The sequence below is a fragment of the Prionailurus bengalensis genome, chromosome E4 (genome assembly GCF_016509475.1).
Source record: "Prionailurus bengalensis isolate Pbe53 chromosome E4, Fcat_Pben_1.1_paternal_pri, whole genome shotgun sequence".
Classification (NCBI taxonomy): domain Eukaryota; kingdom Metazoa; phylum Chordata; class Mammalia; order Carnivora; family Felidae; genus Prionailurus; species Prionailurus bengalensis.
The window spans coordinates 50,394,433-50,411,030 of NC_057360.1; the positions used below are offsets into that span (position 1 = coordinate 50,394,433).

Below are 16,598 nucleotides of genomic sequence, written 5' to 3' on the forward strand. Positions count from 1 at the left end.
GTTACCACAGGCACTGACTAGGTCTTACTGAACATTTCATCATAATTTTTATACCAGCAGATACTGGTATACATGTAAGATTTTTATAAGAAAGGAAGAAAAATAACAGCAGATTTCAAATGAATATCATACAGCCACATAGTGGCCTGACTTCTCCATCCTTCCTAGTTGTGTGTAGAGACATTCTATGTGGCTGCTTGAGTAGTCTCCTTGTCTTGATAGTTTACCTGTTGTTTTTGCGCAGAATCTTGGTCGCTTTTTTTTTGTTGTTGTTCTTAGAGGTTTCAGTATTTGAAAGGTATATTTACTCTTTGTTAAGTTTGGTTTTCCAAAGTTTTAAAACAATGTATTAAGATTCTATCAAATGACCAAGGACTCAGATAATTTCTCTATAGTGCATCGAGAGTCCTACCTATACTTGGAAATATACTCGGCGTAAACTATATCAGAATAGCGTAATATCTTATATGTTTATTGGTAGCTTATTTATAAGTCACCCACATGAACATTGTTAAGAAATGGTGACTCTGTGGGGCACTTGGGTGGCTCAGTCGGTTAAGGTTCTGACTTCAGCTCAGGACATGATCTCACAGCTTGTGAGTTCAAACCTTGCATTGGGCTGTGTGGTGACAGCTTGGGACCTGGAGCCTGCTTCGGATTCTGTGTCTCCCTCTGTCTCTGCCCCTCCGTTTGCACCCTGTCTCTATTTCAAAAATAAATAAACATTAAAAAACAAACAAGCAAAGAAAAACTTCAAGGGGTCTTAATAAAAAAGAAAGAAATGGTGATTTTGTTTTTATAGTTCTAAAAATTATCTTGTTTGAAAACACTTTATAATAGTTCAATAATATGTGAATCAGGATTATTTTAATAAGTATCATACATTTTCATGTATGTTTAATAATACTTAAGATGACAACACAGTATATAAAATGCAAGTTATGGCTGAAAGTTATTTAAGTACTAATTCACCTTTTCTGTAGACCTGTGCTCATAGGGAAAGCACTAAACTTTTTTGGCCTCCACTTTCATTATTGTGAAAGAAGAGAAACCGCTGCAAAAAAAAAATGGACAACTGGTCTACAGGGGAAGGTGGTGTCAGATGTGCTTTTCCAACTTCAAGAGAAAGTGAATATTCTTTACATATTGCTGGCTAGTGAAAGGATATGAAATAAAATCTCTCACTTCTCACCACCATTAGTTACCCTCACCCAGGTTTCTCTGTCTGACAGTAGGCACGTGGTTTCTAATAAGCTCTATATCCTAAGCATGTCCATAACCATATCCATTCTAATAAGCTCCATTGCCTGTGGGTTCCAGAGTCTCTCTCTAGGTATTACTTGCAAGGCTTCACATCTGGAGGGGTTTATTTAACATCTCTAAATCATGGTTTTAACATTCATACAATGGGCACAGCAATAACGATTGTGTAGAATTAAGAGGTAAGTGCCTAGAGCAGTACTTGATACTTAAAAGACACTGAATGTAAATTTTCCGTAATCGATCGTGAATGCATACTTTGAGTTTTGCTTTTAACCCATGATTACATTTTGCAAGATATTTTGAATATTTATCAATACTCTGAAACTTACATATACTGTAATTTCACCACCTGAAAATCATTTGCCGGTTTCTCATCCATAAATTAAGAAATTGATCTATGTTTTTATTTTATAATGTTGCTTTCAACCTGAATTCCCTTTTTCCATAGTAATATTCAGGCTTATAATTATAATATTTATCTTATTTCCATTCTGTTTTCCCACATGGCTAACTTGTAGTTTCATATTTTATATGACTAAACTCAAACTCTCCTTTTCCAAATGAATTATTCTGTATATGTTTACGTTTAGCTTCAACCATTTCTCTCTGGATCTTGTCAATTGGTTAAGCCATTTAAAAAATATATACTTAATTCATATTATATGTAATGTACTGTGTTAGGCTTTTGCAAATGGAAAAGACAAAGAAAAATAAAAGGTTGCTGCAACCCTCAGAGAAATATAAAATTATCACTCCTTTTATATTTCCTTGAGTCTATTATTTTCCTCATTTTCTTTTCTCATAGTTGGCTCTGTGCTATAATTCCAAAATTCAAATTAGTTTCACATCACATCTCAATAAATCTGGTCTGTCCTACCGCACTGTTATGAGGTTGGATGTAATAATATTTGTGAAGTCTACCAAACAAAGGTACTTTTTAAATATAGAGAATAGTAACTTTTTCCTCATTACCTCTGTTTGTTAAGACAGAAATCATGCATTTTTCAGAGTTGGTTTGTTCTGAGCTCTAATTAGCAACTGTGTCACTTTAAACAATTTGTTGAACCTTGCTAAGGTACATTTCCTCAACAGTGAAATGCAGAATATAATAGCACCCATCCCCAAGGACTGCTGTAAGGATTAAATGAGATAATCCATGTAAAGTGCTCACCACAGCATGCATAGAAACACTGAATAAATTGTAAGAAGAAAAATAATAGCCACCATTTATCACTAATTACAAAAAAGGCATTTTATTAAGTTTTCATGGTAATTATCTAATTTCATTTACACAGAAAACCTATGAAGAAAGTACTATTGTTATAGCTACAATAATGATTCTTATTGTACTTTTAACACAGCTAGCACAGTGATAGGCATGCTGTAGACATTTAATAAATACTTGTTATACTTTTGTTAACCTCTAGATTGTAATTACCTTTAGGCCTTTATTAGCTGTATCTACCAGTCAACGTTCTTTCAAAAATAGAATCTGACTGCAGTAGAAAAAGAATTTATTTAAAGATATGGCTTGGACGGCTCACGGAATCTGCAGGAGGACTAGAGATTCTGGCTCAGAGGCTATGCCAGGCCCAGTCCCTAAATCACATAGCAAGTGTAATTTCTTGAGGACGTCAAGAAGCAAAAGAATCTACAACTGGCACATCTGACACCCCAAAACAGCTTATTGAACTCATCGTTAATTCATTTCACACAACTTCCAACATTGTATATCTTTGTTGTAAAGGGAGTTGAAGAAGCAGTTACCTGTTCCTCTTTTTGGAGAGAATATCCAAATGTGCTCAGGGCCACTGACTTAGAAATTTCACTCAGGCATTGAGTGCTTCCGTTTTCATAAGATTGATTTGTGGTCCTTGTACATGGCGAAGGTACGGGCCAGCAGCCAGGATCTCTGCTACCTGGGTTTCCAAGTTTTTTCAGTATGATGTCATTAACAAAATATGTCCTGGGGCATGATGAGATGGTCTACTTTCCCATGAAATAAGTCATATCACGGAGACTGTGAAATGATTGAATCCTAGAATGAAAGGAGAAATGAGAATGTTTACCTTTTGTACCTGACATTTGAAAGAAAACTGCTTCCGGTATATTCTCTGTTTACAATGATAGAGGAAACAATTTGTGCCACAAGAGAGGATTTATCCCTAGTGCCAGGAGTCATTCCACCAGTAAGCTGCCACATCTGGAATAGCATTTCAATTAGAGTTGCTCTATGGTTAAGCTGTAGCCAACATGATGAGTTAATTGGTGATGGAATATGAATACTATCCTCACAATTTTCAGTACTGAATGGATCCATAATTCCTGCAATTGTGTCAAACAGAACAAAATAAGCAATATCACTTTGGATTTAGTCTTTTGGTAGGAAAGGAAAGCTTCATTGTATTCTTCTTACCTTAATAGGTCTTATTTCATAATACGTTAGGGAGCCAATGTTCCTCTATTCTAATTCTTTACTCGGGGACTGGGAAAATAAAGATGGCATGAGTTAAGTTCCCACCGGACCTAATTTGAGGGGGATTCACGGAAAACCCAATTTACTATCTTAATTCTATAAGGCTGCCCACTGATTCCTGGAATATTCTGGCATTCAGGAGCCCTAAGAATTAATTCACAATGTACAGAAAAGATTTGTCCTACTTAAACTTGTTACAGGAGTTCCGAGTCTTTGAGATGATTCAGGACTGGGAATTCAATAGGGCCTCATTCTTCTCTCTCATGATGACTCAAGTCAGGTCTTAGTCTCCAGATTTAATTTTTTTTCAATTATACAAATCAAATAGGACTTCAGGGCACCAGTCCTGTATTTAAATCCCTAGGAACCATGAGGTGATTAATAAACTATAAAATTCCTACTGTTTAGACCTTTCTAAGTAGCACACTAGACCTAATGTATACTATGATACCTATGCTTCAATCAGAGTATTAATTGTATTCTCATTGAAATCAGAATTTTCCTGATTTCACACAGCTTTTCACACTAACTGGTATCCCTACCCTACCGAAAACAGCCACGTTATTCAGCAGAGATGTTAGCTTTGTCTTTCACCAATGCATGTAATTTTTTTCTCCAATAAAAATTCGCTAATTCGTGATAGCTTATTGGAAAATTAGTCTTAGTTTCAATACACTCCCCTGGGGCATAATGGGTGATGGAAGTGGGGCATGATGAACTCTGGCTTCCCAGTGAAGGTCATTCCTTTGATTAAGATTATTACAACGGCTGAAAGCAAGACAGCATTAGTTAATCAGACAAAGAAGAAGGTGCTATTTCTTGGAGTCAAGGAAGCAAGTATTAATGATTAATGCTTTGAATTATTCTGAGTTAATTTCAGTCCTTCCATATACCTACCTTGCAGTTACCCTGTTCCCATGCCTTCCCAATCAGCGTTCTTTCTAACTTTAATTTAACAGATCTAGCAGGAATTTAAATTCAGTCTTGGGATCAAAGTTTGTTTTGAAGCCCTACAGCTGCAAGAGATAAAAGATTCCTTTAGCACACTCTTTGAAAGTCTCCAACCTTCATTCCGTTCTTTGAGAAGAAAGTGCAGGGATTTGAGCTCTTTAAGCAAGCCATCTCTATTTGCAGTAACCAATTCACCCTCAGTCTTTGAATTTTTCATGTTCTTCGTTCAGTTCTGTGGGTACATAGTCCCAAATGCTGTCTCCACAGCTTTCTAGATGAGCACAGGTGGTAATTTCTGTTGTCAAATTTCCACTCATAATACCATATAGATTTAAAAAGCTTCATGTCTCAACCAGTCTAGGACACCAAGTATATATTGTCCCAATTCCCCAGGAGAGCTATTGCCAAAACACTTCTGATACCAGCACTTTATTAGCCCGGATTCTTTGCTGCAAGTAAGGAAAACAGGCTCTAGTTGAGCTAATCTGATAAGGAATTCATTAGAGGATATTGTATAGCATATGGAATCATCAAGAAATCTGGAGAAGCATACTTTTGGGATACATAGGATAAAGTAAAAAATCTTGCATAAGACTTACTTAGTGAGGTCATCACCGCTAACTGCAATAAATGCTAGATTGCCCTGGACACTACCATCACTGCTGTCACCACTACTGCCTGAGAGAATTGCTCTGGGCATCCTCTTTGCTATTGCATCAATGGCTCAAGATTCAAAATCTGGGTGGGCACACTGGATTCCTATAGCTTTCATGATGCGCCCACTCTATCTGTAAGGGGACTGAGAAAGTGAAGACTTGAATCTTTCAGGTTCTGTAGTTTATGCTCTGTTTGGGTAATTTCTCAAAAGTTTGAAAAGGAGTTCATAAAGAGGATCCTCTAAAGAAGGGCAAACTAATTGGCTCGCCATACTGAAGTATTTTAATATGAAAATATGTTGTGTCTTTCAGAGAAAAGGAAAACAGGAAAAGCACAATTTATTTCTACACAGCTACTAGGGATTAGGATCAGTTTTAGATTTATGCCGTTGTGTACCCATCACTTTGTAGCCTCATAAAATTGGCCAGTTCACAAGCTATTGAACAAGCTTGTCATTTAGTTTATGCAACATTATAGTATTTTGTCAATTTCAGTAGAAACTCTATGCCCATGACCTAGAATGATGTGAATAGACTTGCAATGATATGTGGCCACTCAAAGTCATGTCAATGATTTACTGTAAAAGTTAGGAAAATTCTAAGCTAATAAAAATCATTCAAATAGTCCCTATGAAATGTTTGGATAAAAAATCTTTATAAAAGTAAAAATTGGGGGCGCCTGGGTGGCGCAGTCAGTTAAGCGTCCGACTTCAGCCAGGTCACGATCTCATGGTCCTTGAGTTTGAGCCCCGTGTCGGGCTCTGGGCTGATGGCTCAGAGCCTGGAGCCTGTTTCCGATTCTGTGTCTCCCTCTGTCTCTGCCCCTCCCCTGTTCATGCTCTGTCTCTCTCTGTCCCAAAAATAAATAAATTTTGAAAAAAAAATTTTTTTTTAATTTAAAAAAAAGTAAAAATTGAATAATTATAGTCAGAGTTATGGAATGGGTCACAATTTATGTATTTATGTATTCATTGTACTCCCTCAGGGGTAAGATTTTCATTTCAATCCTTGGTAACTTTCTGCCATTCGGGACACTGATTGCATGAATTTTCTTTCTCTCAATTTTTTTTTATATCACTCTATCTTCCTACTCACATCCCCAATTGCTTCTGGATTGTGTATGTTACCAAGTAAGGCAATGATTTCTGTCATGTCAAGGTTTGCAATTAATTTGGGCAAATCTTTGCTAGCGAATATCAGAAGATAAAAGAATCCATGCTATTTTCTAGAAAACTGGCTCTTGAGGAACAAAAAGTAACTTTATACCAGGGTGTTCCGATTGAGCAATAACTTTGACGAGCATTGATGAACACAATTTCATGTTCATCTGTCAGCTATGGAGTTAGTACTTAGTATAAGTATCAACCTATTTTAGACTAAACCAACAAACAAATTAATAAATAAAAATACAGCCATACAATCAATATATTTTGCCATGTGTTCAGGGTACAGTACAGCATTCAGTACAAGGAACTTTATTTGTTTTATTGGCTTATTGCTTACAGAAAATTTGTGTTACTACAGTCAGTTGTTATTAATATGTATTATTTCAGAAAGTCCTGCATTCGCAAACATAAGCAGGAGATGAGTTTGAAGGCATTAAATTGGTAGTGTCACAAAATCAGAAATGATGGTTCTTTCTTTTTAAAAACAATGTTTCATAGATTCGTCACATACAACTGACACACAATTTTTTTTGCCTATTAGCTTCCTTCATTTTAAGATGCCCTGTGTCCCTGTTCTTTGCACATTTTGTTAGATATTGTACAATATTTTATTACTGTAGTAAGACTATTGCTATACTTTCATAATAATTAAGATTGTCATCCATATAGCATTGTCATTTCTACTGAAAAGATTTTTGATTGTCTCAATAGGTTAAGTATTCAGAAAGCAATGCATAAAATGTGAACCAGCAGGCTTCTACTTTTATATTAACAAGTAACTAAATAAGATCATTTTATTTAAATGTGTAACACATAAGACATGCACATAGTGTATTGACAAGTCAATAGTATTTTTTGGCTATCTTTTTATATGGATTCACAATACTTATTTAAATTTTACTCAAGTAACACATTGATATGAATTCACAAAAAACATAAAAGCAGTTTCCTCCCTCAGTCCTTCCTAACCGTAGTCCTACTTTCTAAAGGAAAGAGTTTCTGTTTTGGATTATTTTGATGGATTTATAACTGAAGAAGTAACTTCTAAATAATCATGAAAAATACCTGATTACTTTTCTCCATTTTTGAGGAAATGAATTGTATTTTCTCAAAGCTCTAGAAAATTTAGAATGCTTTAGAACACATTTGAAAATATATCCTCAATAAGTTCTGAACATAGATTTTGAATATTTGAAAGTATATAATTATATTGGTCAATGCTTTTCATGCTCATCAGTATAGGCAGAAAGGCAAATCAGGATATCCATATTTATGACTGTGAAGCATGAGAATAGAGTATAAATATAAAAATCCATAAGATCAATATGTAAATGCAGTAGTGTTAATAAAAACTTTTGCTAACAGGGTTATGAGATGAAAATCATCTGTATTCTACATCCATAACTGTGCCAATAAAATTCACATGAAGGATTATTAGAGGAATTGTATTAATATTTAAAGCACTTAAAGGAGCTCCTGTCAAAGTAAGAACTAATGAGAGAGACAGAGAGATGGGGATGGGGAGAGATCGAATTAGTTTCAAAGCTAGCTGATTAAATATCAAGTGTTAACTAGAGTTACTATCAGAGGAGGTGGGCGGAGAATGAATCTTGTTCAACTGTTTTTTTAAAAAATACATTTATACTTTAAAAAATATTATTTAATGGAGAAGTACTAGCAGTATAGAGAGTTAACATGGTGCCCAGCTAATCTTCTATAACTTATTTGGAAAGTGTCACTTAGCCTAATTCCCTTTGCCTCCACAGATTCATTAACGCCATACATTTCTCTTCGTATTATTCTTTGCTTCATGTGACCTAGTTTTCTTAAGAACAGTGATTGACTGCAATTTCCTGCCAGCAAGAGGTTGTTTATTACTATTATAATTATTGTTGTATTATTTTGTTTCTCTATAGTCCTCAAAACCATGTTGAACAAAATTACTTAGTTGGTACATACTTAACAGGTATTTCCAGATTTATATCTCCCTAATAATCTAGATACTAAATTTAGTTTTTCTGGGTCATTTTTATATAACCTTAATTTGTTTTCTAAGTTTATGCACCACAAAATGTATGGTTAGTCATCATTTACTTGCCATTTGAAAAGTACTTTATCTTCGACATGACTTCTGGCATATACTGTGGGCTAAAATGTTGTGTGACATCCCTTAATCATTGTATTGTCTCTTTGTAGTTATGTAAATCACTAGACATGTAATAATTCTAATGTGTCACTGAAATTTCGTGTTCACATTCTATAAAAATGAATTTTACTAATTGCCAAGCACAAAAGAAAAGATATCCAGAAGCATATTTCTGGAGATTCTCTTGACCTCTAGTAGAATGAATTTCAGAAACTGAAGACATTATTTTAGTATCAAAAATAACCTTGTGTCATTTGCCATTTAAAAATTAAGATGAAAGTTTATCCATACTCACTTTCATAAACTGAAACATCTGTATGTTCTGTGCACAACAGGTGTCCAATAAGTATTTTGAGTGACTGTCAATAGTAACTCTTAATGACTTCATAATGAAGTCATTATTCAAGTGCCATGTTAAAACTGTGTTTCTTAGAAATTACATAGTGACAGTTTTCAGCTGACAGACACTGTTACATACATTTTGATAATCCAAAATGCATTCTATTTTAAAATACTATTTAACTGGAATAAAATTTACTAATTTAGAAACTTTCAGAAGTGTATTACAACAAACAATGAAAATAATTAAAATATGCATAGCCATGAAACAATAAAGTCTTATCAAATGTTTTCAAGTAAAAGATGACAATGAAATGAATGATTAGTTTTCAAAGTAGTGGCATCTGCTCTGTGAATATTCCAAGAAATGCTTTCCAATTTCCATGCATCAACTCCTTTATTCAAAAGAAGGAATTTCTCAAAGAGACACATGGGACCAAACAAAATGTAGGGTACTGTGAAATTGGAATTTTAAAATGCATCTCTTATTTATACCCTGATTACTTTAAAAAAATTATTTTAAGCATATCAAATGGGTATACCCTCAAAATTCTTCTTCATAGGGGTGCCTGGATGGCTCAGTCTTTTAAGCATCTGACTCTTGATTTCGGCTCAGATCTTTATCTCATGGTTCATGGGCTTGAGCCCCATGTGGGACTCCGTGTTGACAGTGCAGAGCCTACTTGGGATTCTCTCTCTCTCTCCCTGTCTCTCTCTGCCTGCCCCCTCAAAATAAATAAATAAACTTTAAAAATTTTTCATCATAATTTTTTGCTATAAAAATCATTTTTCCTTCTTCTAGTAAAAGCCTATACCTTCAATAACCAAAAGATGCCAGGACTCTGTATTCCTTTGCTCTAGAAGAAATAACAATTCCAATATTCATGAATGTAATTTTTCTGTTAATAGACAAAAAGTACTTGGCAGCATTGATGAAATAGTTTGGATCTGAATATTGAAATAGCCCTAATACATAAAATGAATATAAAGTAATTGCCCTAAATATGTATATGTGTTGGTGTAATTCTCTTTTGCCTGAGTGGCATAGTTTAAAAATGATAATTTGGAGGTTTTAAAACAGTGTGTTAGAAACACTGCTTGCATCACGAAACTGCTATTGACAGACACACTTTGTCCGAATTCAGTTAAATAAAAATGACTGCAACTGACCATTTGAAAACAACTGTTTTTTGAATCGGATACTTAAAACTAAATGGAACTTTAAAGAATTGTGTATAACATCATAGAATTTTAAGTTAAATGAGATTATGATCATCCATAATGTTCTGATTTTCAAAGGAGGGAATGAAGGTACAGAGGAAGGGTTTAATGTGTACCATATAACTTTTTGGTGGGTATAAGAGTGACTATAATGTCACTTGTCTCACCTGCCAAATAATACTTCTTAAGCCACTGAAAACACTTTACAAATTTTGTGGTGTGTTTGTGTGGACAAAACTCAGCCATACACTATAGTGAAATGAAAGCAACATGGAATTCTTAACAAAACCAATGCTTTTAAGAAATAGTAAAAGCCATAAAAAGGGTGTTTTTGTTTTTTGAGTCCTTGTTCATATTTACTTTGGAAGCAAAAGAGACATGGGAGAAAGGCTATACTCTTTTCTTTTGTGAAAATATATTTTTATTGAGGTAAAATATATATAAACATAAAATTTGCCATTTTATCTATACACTTCAGTGACATTAATTACATTGGCAATATTGTGCAACCATCACCACTGTCTTGTTTTCAAAAAGTTTACATCACTGCAAACAGAATTTCTGTATCTAATATATAATCATTGTGTTCCATTTGCTCTTCCCTCACCCCTGGTAAATTCTAATCTATTTTCTATCCCAATGAACTTGACTAATCTAGATATTTCATATAAATGGAATCATACAATATTTTGCCTTTTTTTTGGCCTGGCTTATTCCACTTATGTATTTTCAAGGTTTATTCATGTTTTAATATGTATCAGAACTTCACTTATTTTTATGGGTCAATACTGTTTGTATATTATATATATACATATATATATATATATATATATATATATATATATAAAACCACAATTAGTATATATAGTTATCTATGGATGGATAGTTGAGTTGTTTCTATCTTTTGGCTATTGTCTCAACTATCTTTTATGTTTAGATAATTAATAAACTTTTAGATGCTTGCTTATTTTAGTGTGGCATCAACTTTGGTTTCTACTGTTGGTTAATCAGACATTTGAAAAAAAAAAAAACAATTTCAGATAGATAATTAATGGCACCAGAACAAAAGTCAAAATTAGAACTTCAATTTTTTTAATGTTCTTCTCTTCTGCATACACTTTGTTTCAAACTATTTTGCCTTGACACATTAAAATATAGTTAAAGGGAATAACCAGATTGCATAGTTGAATTTAAAAATTTTCTATTTTAAAAGCTTTCTCTTTCTTTGAACATTAATATAATCATTTAATAATGATTATATATATTTTCTCTACTGAGTTAATGAAAATATTTCTTTAAAATGGAGCACTTGTAAAGAATTATTAATATTAATGCCAAAAATGAAAGTTAAATTAATGACTACCATTTGTGGGAGAAAGTTCATTCAAACACCATCTAAGGAGAACATGGAAAAATTAAGTTCAGCTTTAACTTTCAGGCCAAACTATTTGCTTTAGCACAAGTTATTTTAATTATCTTCTTCCATGAAAGTTCTATTTTAAGGGGAACAAAAAAATAAAACAATTCGAAAGCACCAAAAAAAAAAATCCTAACTTGCTATTAATTTGCTACACACAGAATCATAGATTGTATTTGTTTTTAATATTAACATATTAAATGTGTTTGGAGAAAAGGGAAAATAACTATTTTATTAAAGTATTGAATTTCAATATTTTTCCAGATGAATTCAAGTTCTTTATGAAAAGGCTACCCATGAATTATTTCCTCAACACATCTACCATAATGCATTTGTGGACAATGGATTCTAATTTTCAGCGCCGCTATGAACAACTGGAGAACAGCATGAAGCAACTGTTCCTAAAGGCGCAGAAAATTGTACACAAGCTCTTTAGCCTTAGCAAGAGGTGCCATAAACAACCCCTCATCAGCTTGCCAAGACAAAGGTAAGACATATGTGGCGATATAGACAACTAAGGACATTGTTTGGCCAGTAAACTGTATTTATTTTCTAAATGTGAATGTGGTGATATACATAGAATTGTGTTATAATTTGTATTATTAGAGATAATTTGAAAACAATATTTTCTCAATAAGTCCTAAAATAATAAATAGTGTTTTCCAAAGTAGTATTCCAATGGGGAACCCATATACTGATACTTCCTTGTTTTTCCTTTTCTTTTATTATCATAACCAAGAAATCTTCTGACTGTTTTGTATGGTAGTCAACTAATATCCATATTACAGTGAACAGAAAAACACAAAACCCTACAGGTATATTATAAGCATAGGATGTAAGCAGTACCACAAAGTAAAATTTCTCTATATGTAATTTTCAAATAAAAGAATTTAAAGTTTATTTTCTTTGAACATTGCTCATAATAAATGAATAAGCATGAATAAACTTCAGTCTACATCAACCTCTGAAAATTGCTGTAAAAGTTGTAACAATATATATGAAAAATGACAGACTCTTAAAATATTTGTGTCTGAGCTAATTTAGAGAAGCATAGTTTTTGGATTTGCTGTTTCAGGGTGGTCAATCGATCAGTGCAGTGAGAAGCTATATTTATTTATGTGAAATTAGATTTTAAAAATACATCAAAATTGGGTTGCCTGGGTGGCTCAGTCAGTTGAGCCTCTGACTCTTGATTTTGGCTGAGGTCATGATCCCAGGGTACTGGGACAGAGCTGTGCGTTGGGATCTGTGCTAAGCATGAAGCCTACCTGAGAAACTCTCTTTCTTCCTCTGCATCTTTCTCCTGCTCACACACACTCTCTCTAAAATGAAATTTTAGCAAATACAGCAAAATAGAAAGCTAAAGAAAAATATAGGAAAATATCATCGAACAAAAATACATCTGTATAAGTATCTCTGTTATGTAATCTCTTATATGTCTCTTATATATAATGCTTGAATTTTGACTTGAAGCTTAAATCTTCATGAGGAGAAATAGATATAAATTTTTTCACTGAAAAAAAAGGGGGGGAAGGCAATACATTTTTTAAAGTTGAATTTCAGAGGTGCCTGGGTGGCTCAGTCAGTTAAGCATCTGACTCTTGTTTCTGGCTCAGGACATGATCTCATGGTTTCATGAGTCTGAGCCCTGTGTCAGGCTCTGTCTCAGCAGTGCAGAGCCTCTTGGGATTCTCTGTCTCCCTCTCTCTCTCTGCCCCCCCCCACCCTATTCCAGCTGTCTCTATCTCTCTCAGGATAAATAAGTAAACTTTAAAAAATTTTTAAAGTTCAATTTCAAAATAAATCATTGGCATTTTTTGAACTCAGTGGCTTTTAGGCTATTCAAAACATCTGCAAATATTACCACTTGAGAATATTTTCATTGTCCCAAAAAGCAACCCAGTACCAATTAGCAGTCCCTCCCCATATTTCCATACCAAGCCCTAGGATATTTGCCACTAGAAATTTGTAACCTGCCGTTTGTGCCAATAATTTGCCTATTTTTGACATTTCATATACATGGAATCATACAATATGTGGTCTTTTGTGATTGGCTTCTTTTACTTAGAGTGCTTTCAGGTTCATCCATATTGTACCACATGTCAGTAGTATGGGTATATCACATTTTGGTTTTCCATTAATTACTTGGTAGACATTTGGGTTGTTTCCACTTTTTGGCTACTATGAATAATGCTGCTATGAGTATTCGTGTACATTTTTTGAAATGTGTACATATTTTTAATTTTCTTCAGTATACCTAAGAGTGAAGTTGACAAGTCATAAGATATCTTTATATTTATCATTTTGAGGGGATGCCAAAGTGTTTTCTAAACTGGTTGCACCATTTTATATTTCCATCAGCCATGAGTGACCGTTCTAATCATTCCACAAATTTACCACCACTTGTTATTGTCTGTCCTTTTGACTATAGTCAACCTAGTGGATGTGAAGTAGTACATTTTTGTGGGTTTTTTAAATGTTTATTTATTTTTGAGAAAGAGAGAGAGCATGAGTGTGAGTGGGGGAGGGGCAGGGAGCAAGGGAGACAAAGAATCTGAAGCAGGCTCCAGGTTTTGAACTGTCAGCACAGACCTTGACACAGGCCTCAAATCTATGAACTGTGAGATCATGACCTGAGCCAAAGTTGGACACTCAACAACTGAGCCACCCAGGTGCACCAAATTTTTGTTTTTTTTAATTTACATTTCCCCAATGACTAATGATACTGGTTATCTTTTCACGTGTTTGTTGTCCACTGTATATCTTCTTTGATGAATTTTCTATTTAAATTCTTCCCTATTTTAAATTCTTTAATTTTTAGGGGTGCCTGGGTGGCTCAGTCAGTTAAGCAGCCAACTTCAGCTCAGGTCATGATCTCACGGTCCATGAGTTCGAGCCCTGCGTCAGGCTCTGTGCTGACAGCTCAGAGCCTGGAGCCCGTTTCAGATTCTGTGTCTCCCTCTCTCTCTGACCCTCCCCTGCTCATGCTCTGTCTCTCTCTGTCTCAAAAATAAATAAACGTTAAAAAAAATTAAAATAAATAAATAAATTCTTTAATTTTTATTATTGAGTTTAAGCATAAGTTACATATTTGAATGTCAGTCTCTTTTCAGCTATATGATATACAAATATACCATTCCATTCTCTGAGATGTATTTTTTTAATTGTTTTCATCGACATTTTCTCTCTCTTTCATCAGTCCAGCTAAAAGTTTGTCAATTTTGTTGATCTTTTGAAAGAAATTTTAATTTTCTTAATCTTCTTTATATTTTCCTTTCCTTATTTGACTTGTCCACTGTAATCATTATTATTTCCTTCCTCTGTTTGCTTTGTGTTTATCATGATTTTCTTTTTCTAGTTTTGTAGAGAGAAGAGTTAGTTTAGTGATTTGAATACTTTCATCTTTTTAGTATAGGCTTTCACAGTTATAAATTTCTCTCTAAGCACTGCTATGAGTTTTGTTATTTTATGCATCCTGTAAGCTTCTTATTCTCTCTATGCATAGAATATTTTTTTTATATATCTGTCTGCATACGTCCAGGGAACATTTCCTAATAGAGAATCATGGCTAGGGAAAACAACTGTTACTTAATTATAATGAACTTTATGCTTTATGTGGGTGGGTTAAGTGCAATTTGCAAACTACTCAAATAGATGGTTCTACACTCCAGCCAAATCAGAAATGCAAGAAGATGAGGCAGGTTAGGAAGCAAATTGATGAGTTTGGTTATTAAGATGTTCTGTTAAGCAAGTACAACTGGAACAGGATATATACATCTAAGCTCGGAGGAGATCTGAATAACTGGGATGGCAATTATCAGTGCATGTCAAATTGTGGAAATGGAATATAATACTGTGGAAAATGGGTAGACAGATATATTTACAGGGTAAGATATATTTACAGGGTAAGTGGAGAAATGGAACCTGGAAATGAGCAGATGGTGGGGTAAAATATACCTTGAGCGCCTCATTAACTTCTAGCAAAAATAAATAAAATTTAAACATACATATATGCCATAGAAGTGCAAGATTTGTAAGAAAAACATGAAAATATGAAACAATTCAAATTGGATGTGTACAGAATAAATAAGCAAAATAAAATAAAGGTGTTTGGAACTACATTTAATGGAAAATAAATGGAACTAAATTAAATAAACCAAGGAAATAAGTTCTTATTTTCTAAAACTTTTAAGCTAAATAAATCAAATATCACCAGAGGCTTTCTTGACTTTATATTTTAAATTTAGCATAATTCCTATATTGACTATTACTCATCACACACACACACACACACACACACACACACACACACACATGAAATGTAGACTTCTTGCTAGATAAAAGATTTTACTGAGTTTGGATTTTTTCCCATTATTATTTTTCTTTTACTAAGAACATGGGATTTATTTGTTTTGCTTTTTTTTCAATTTTAATACAGTAATATAAAATGACATTAGGAGACAACAACCAACAATGTACTATCGTCTGTAGGGTACAGTGGGGAAAAAAAGAGGTTAAATATTTGTGGGGTATGTTTTGAAACATTTTGAAAGAAGTAGGTAAGCAATACTTGCAACTCACTTTCATCTGAGATTTTTTTTTTTCTGTCCTGCCTTTATGGAATTTTTCTCAGCTTTTTTCTTGACTTCATCCCACCCTTAAAATTGGTCTGTTACACTAAAATGTGGAAAAATAAACAAGAACAAATAAAATCAGATCTACAAAATGAACCTCAACTAGTAAGATGACTTATTGACCCTTTCTATGTAATGACATGTAGGTTGAAATTTTTCTTTGTAATACATAGTATAATTCTTCCTTGAGATAAAAGATACTCAGATTAATCTCATCAAGTTTACACTGACACCACTGTTGATCTCATGAAGTCACGTGACATTAAAATCCTCTTTCTTACTTGAATAAATTGAGAAGTGGTAATCTGGCTTTCTTGAGGTAGTCCCCT

The 16,598-nt window shown here is 33.7% G+C and overlaps 1 protein-coding gene across 1 annotated transcript in view; it reads left to right on the forward strand.

Annotated features, from left to right (window-relative positions):
- Window positions 1–16,598, forward strand: part of BRINP3 (BMP/retinoic acid inducible neural specific 3) — a 423,267-nt gene that overhangs the window by 331,472 nt on the left and 75,197 nt on the right. The window contains exon 7 of the mRNA XM_043569197.1: window positions 11,900–12,122. Within this exon, the coding sequence (XP_043425132.1) occupies window positions 11,900–12,122 (223 nt within the window). The remainder of the gene's footprint in view (window positions 1–11,899; window positions 12,123–16,598) is intronic.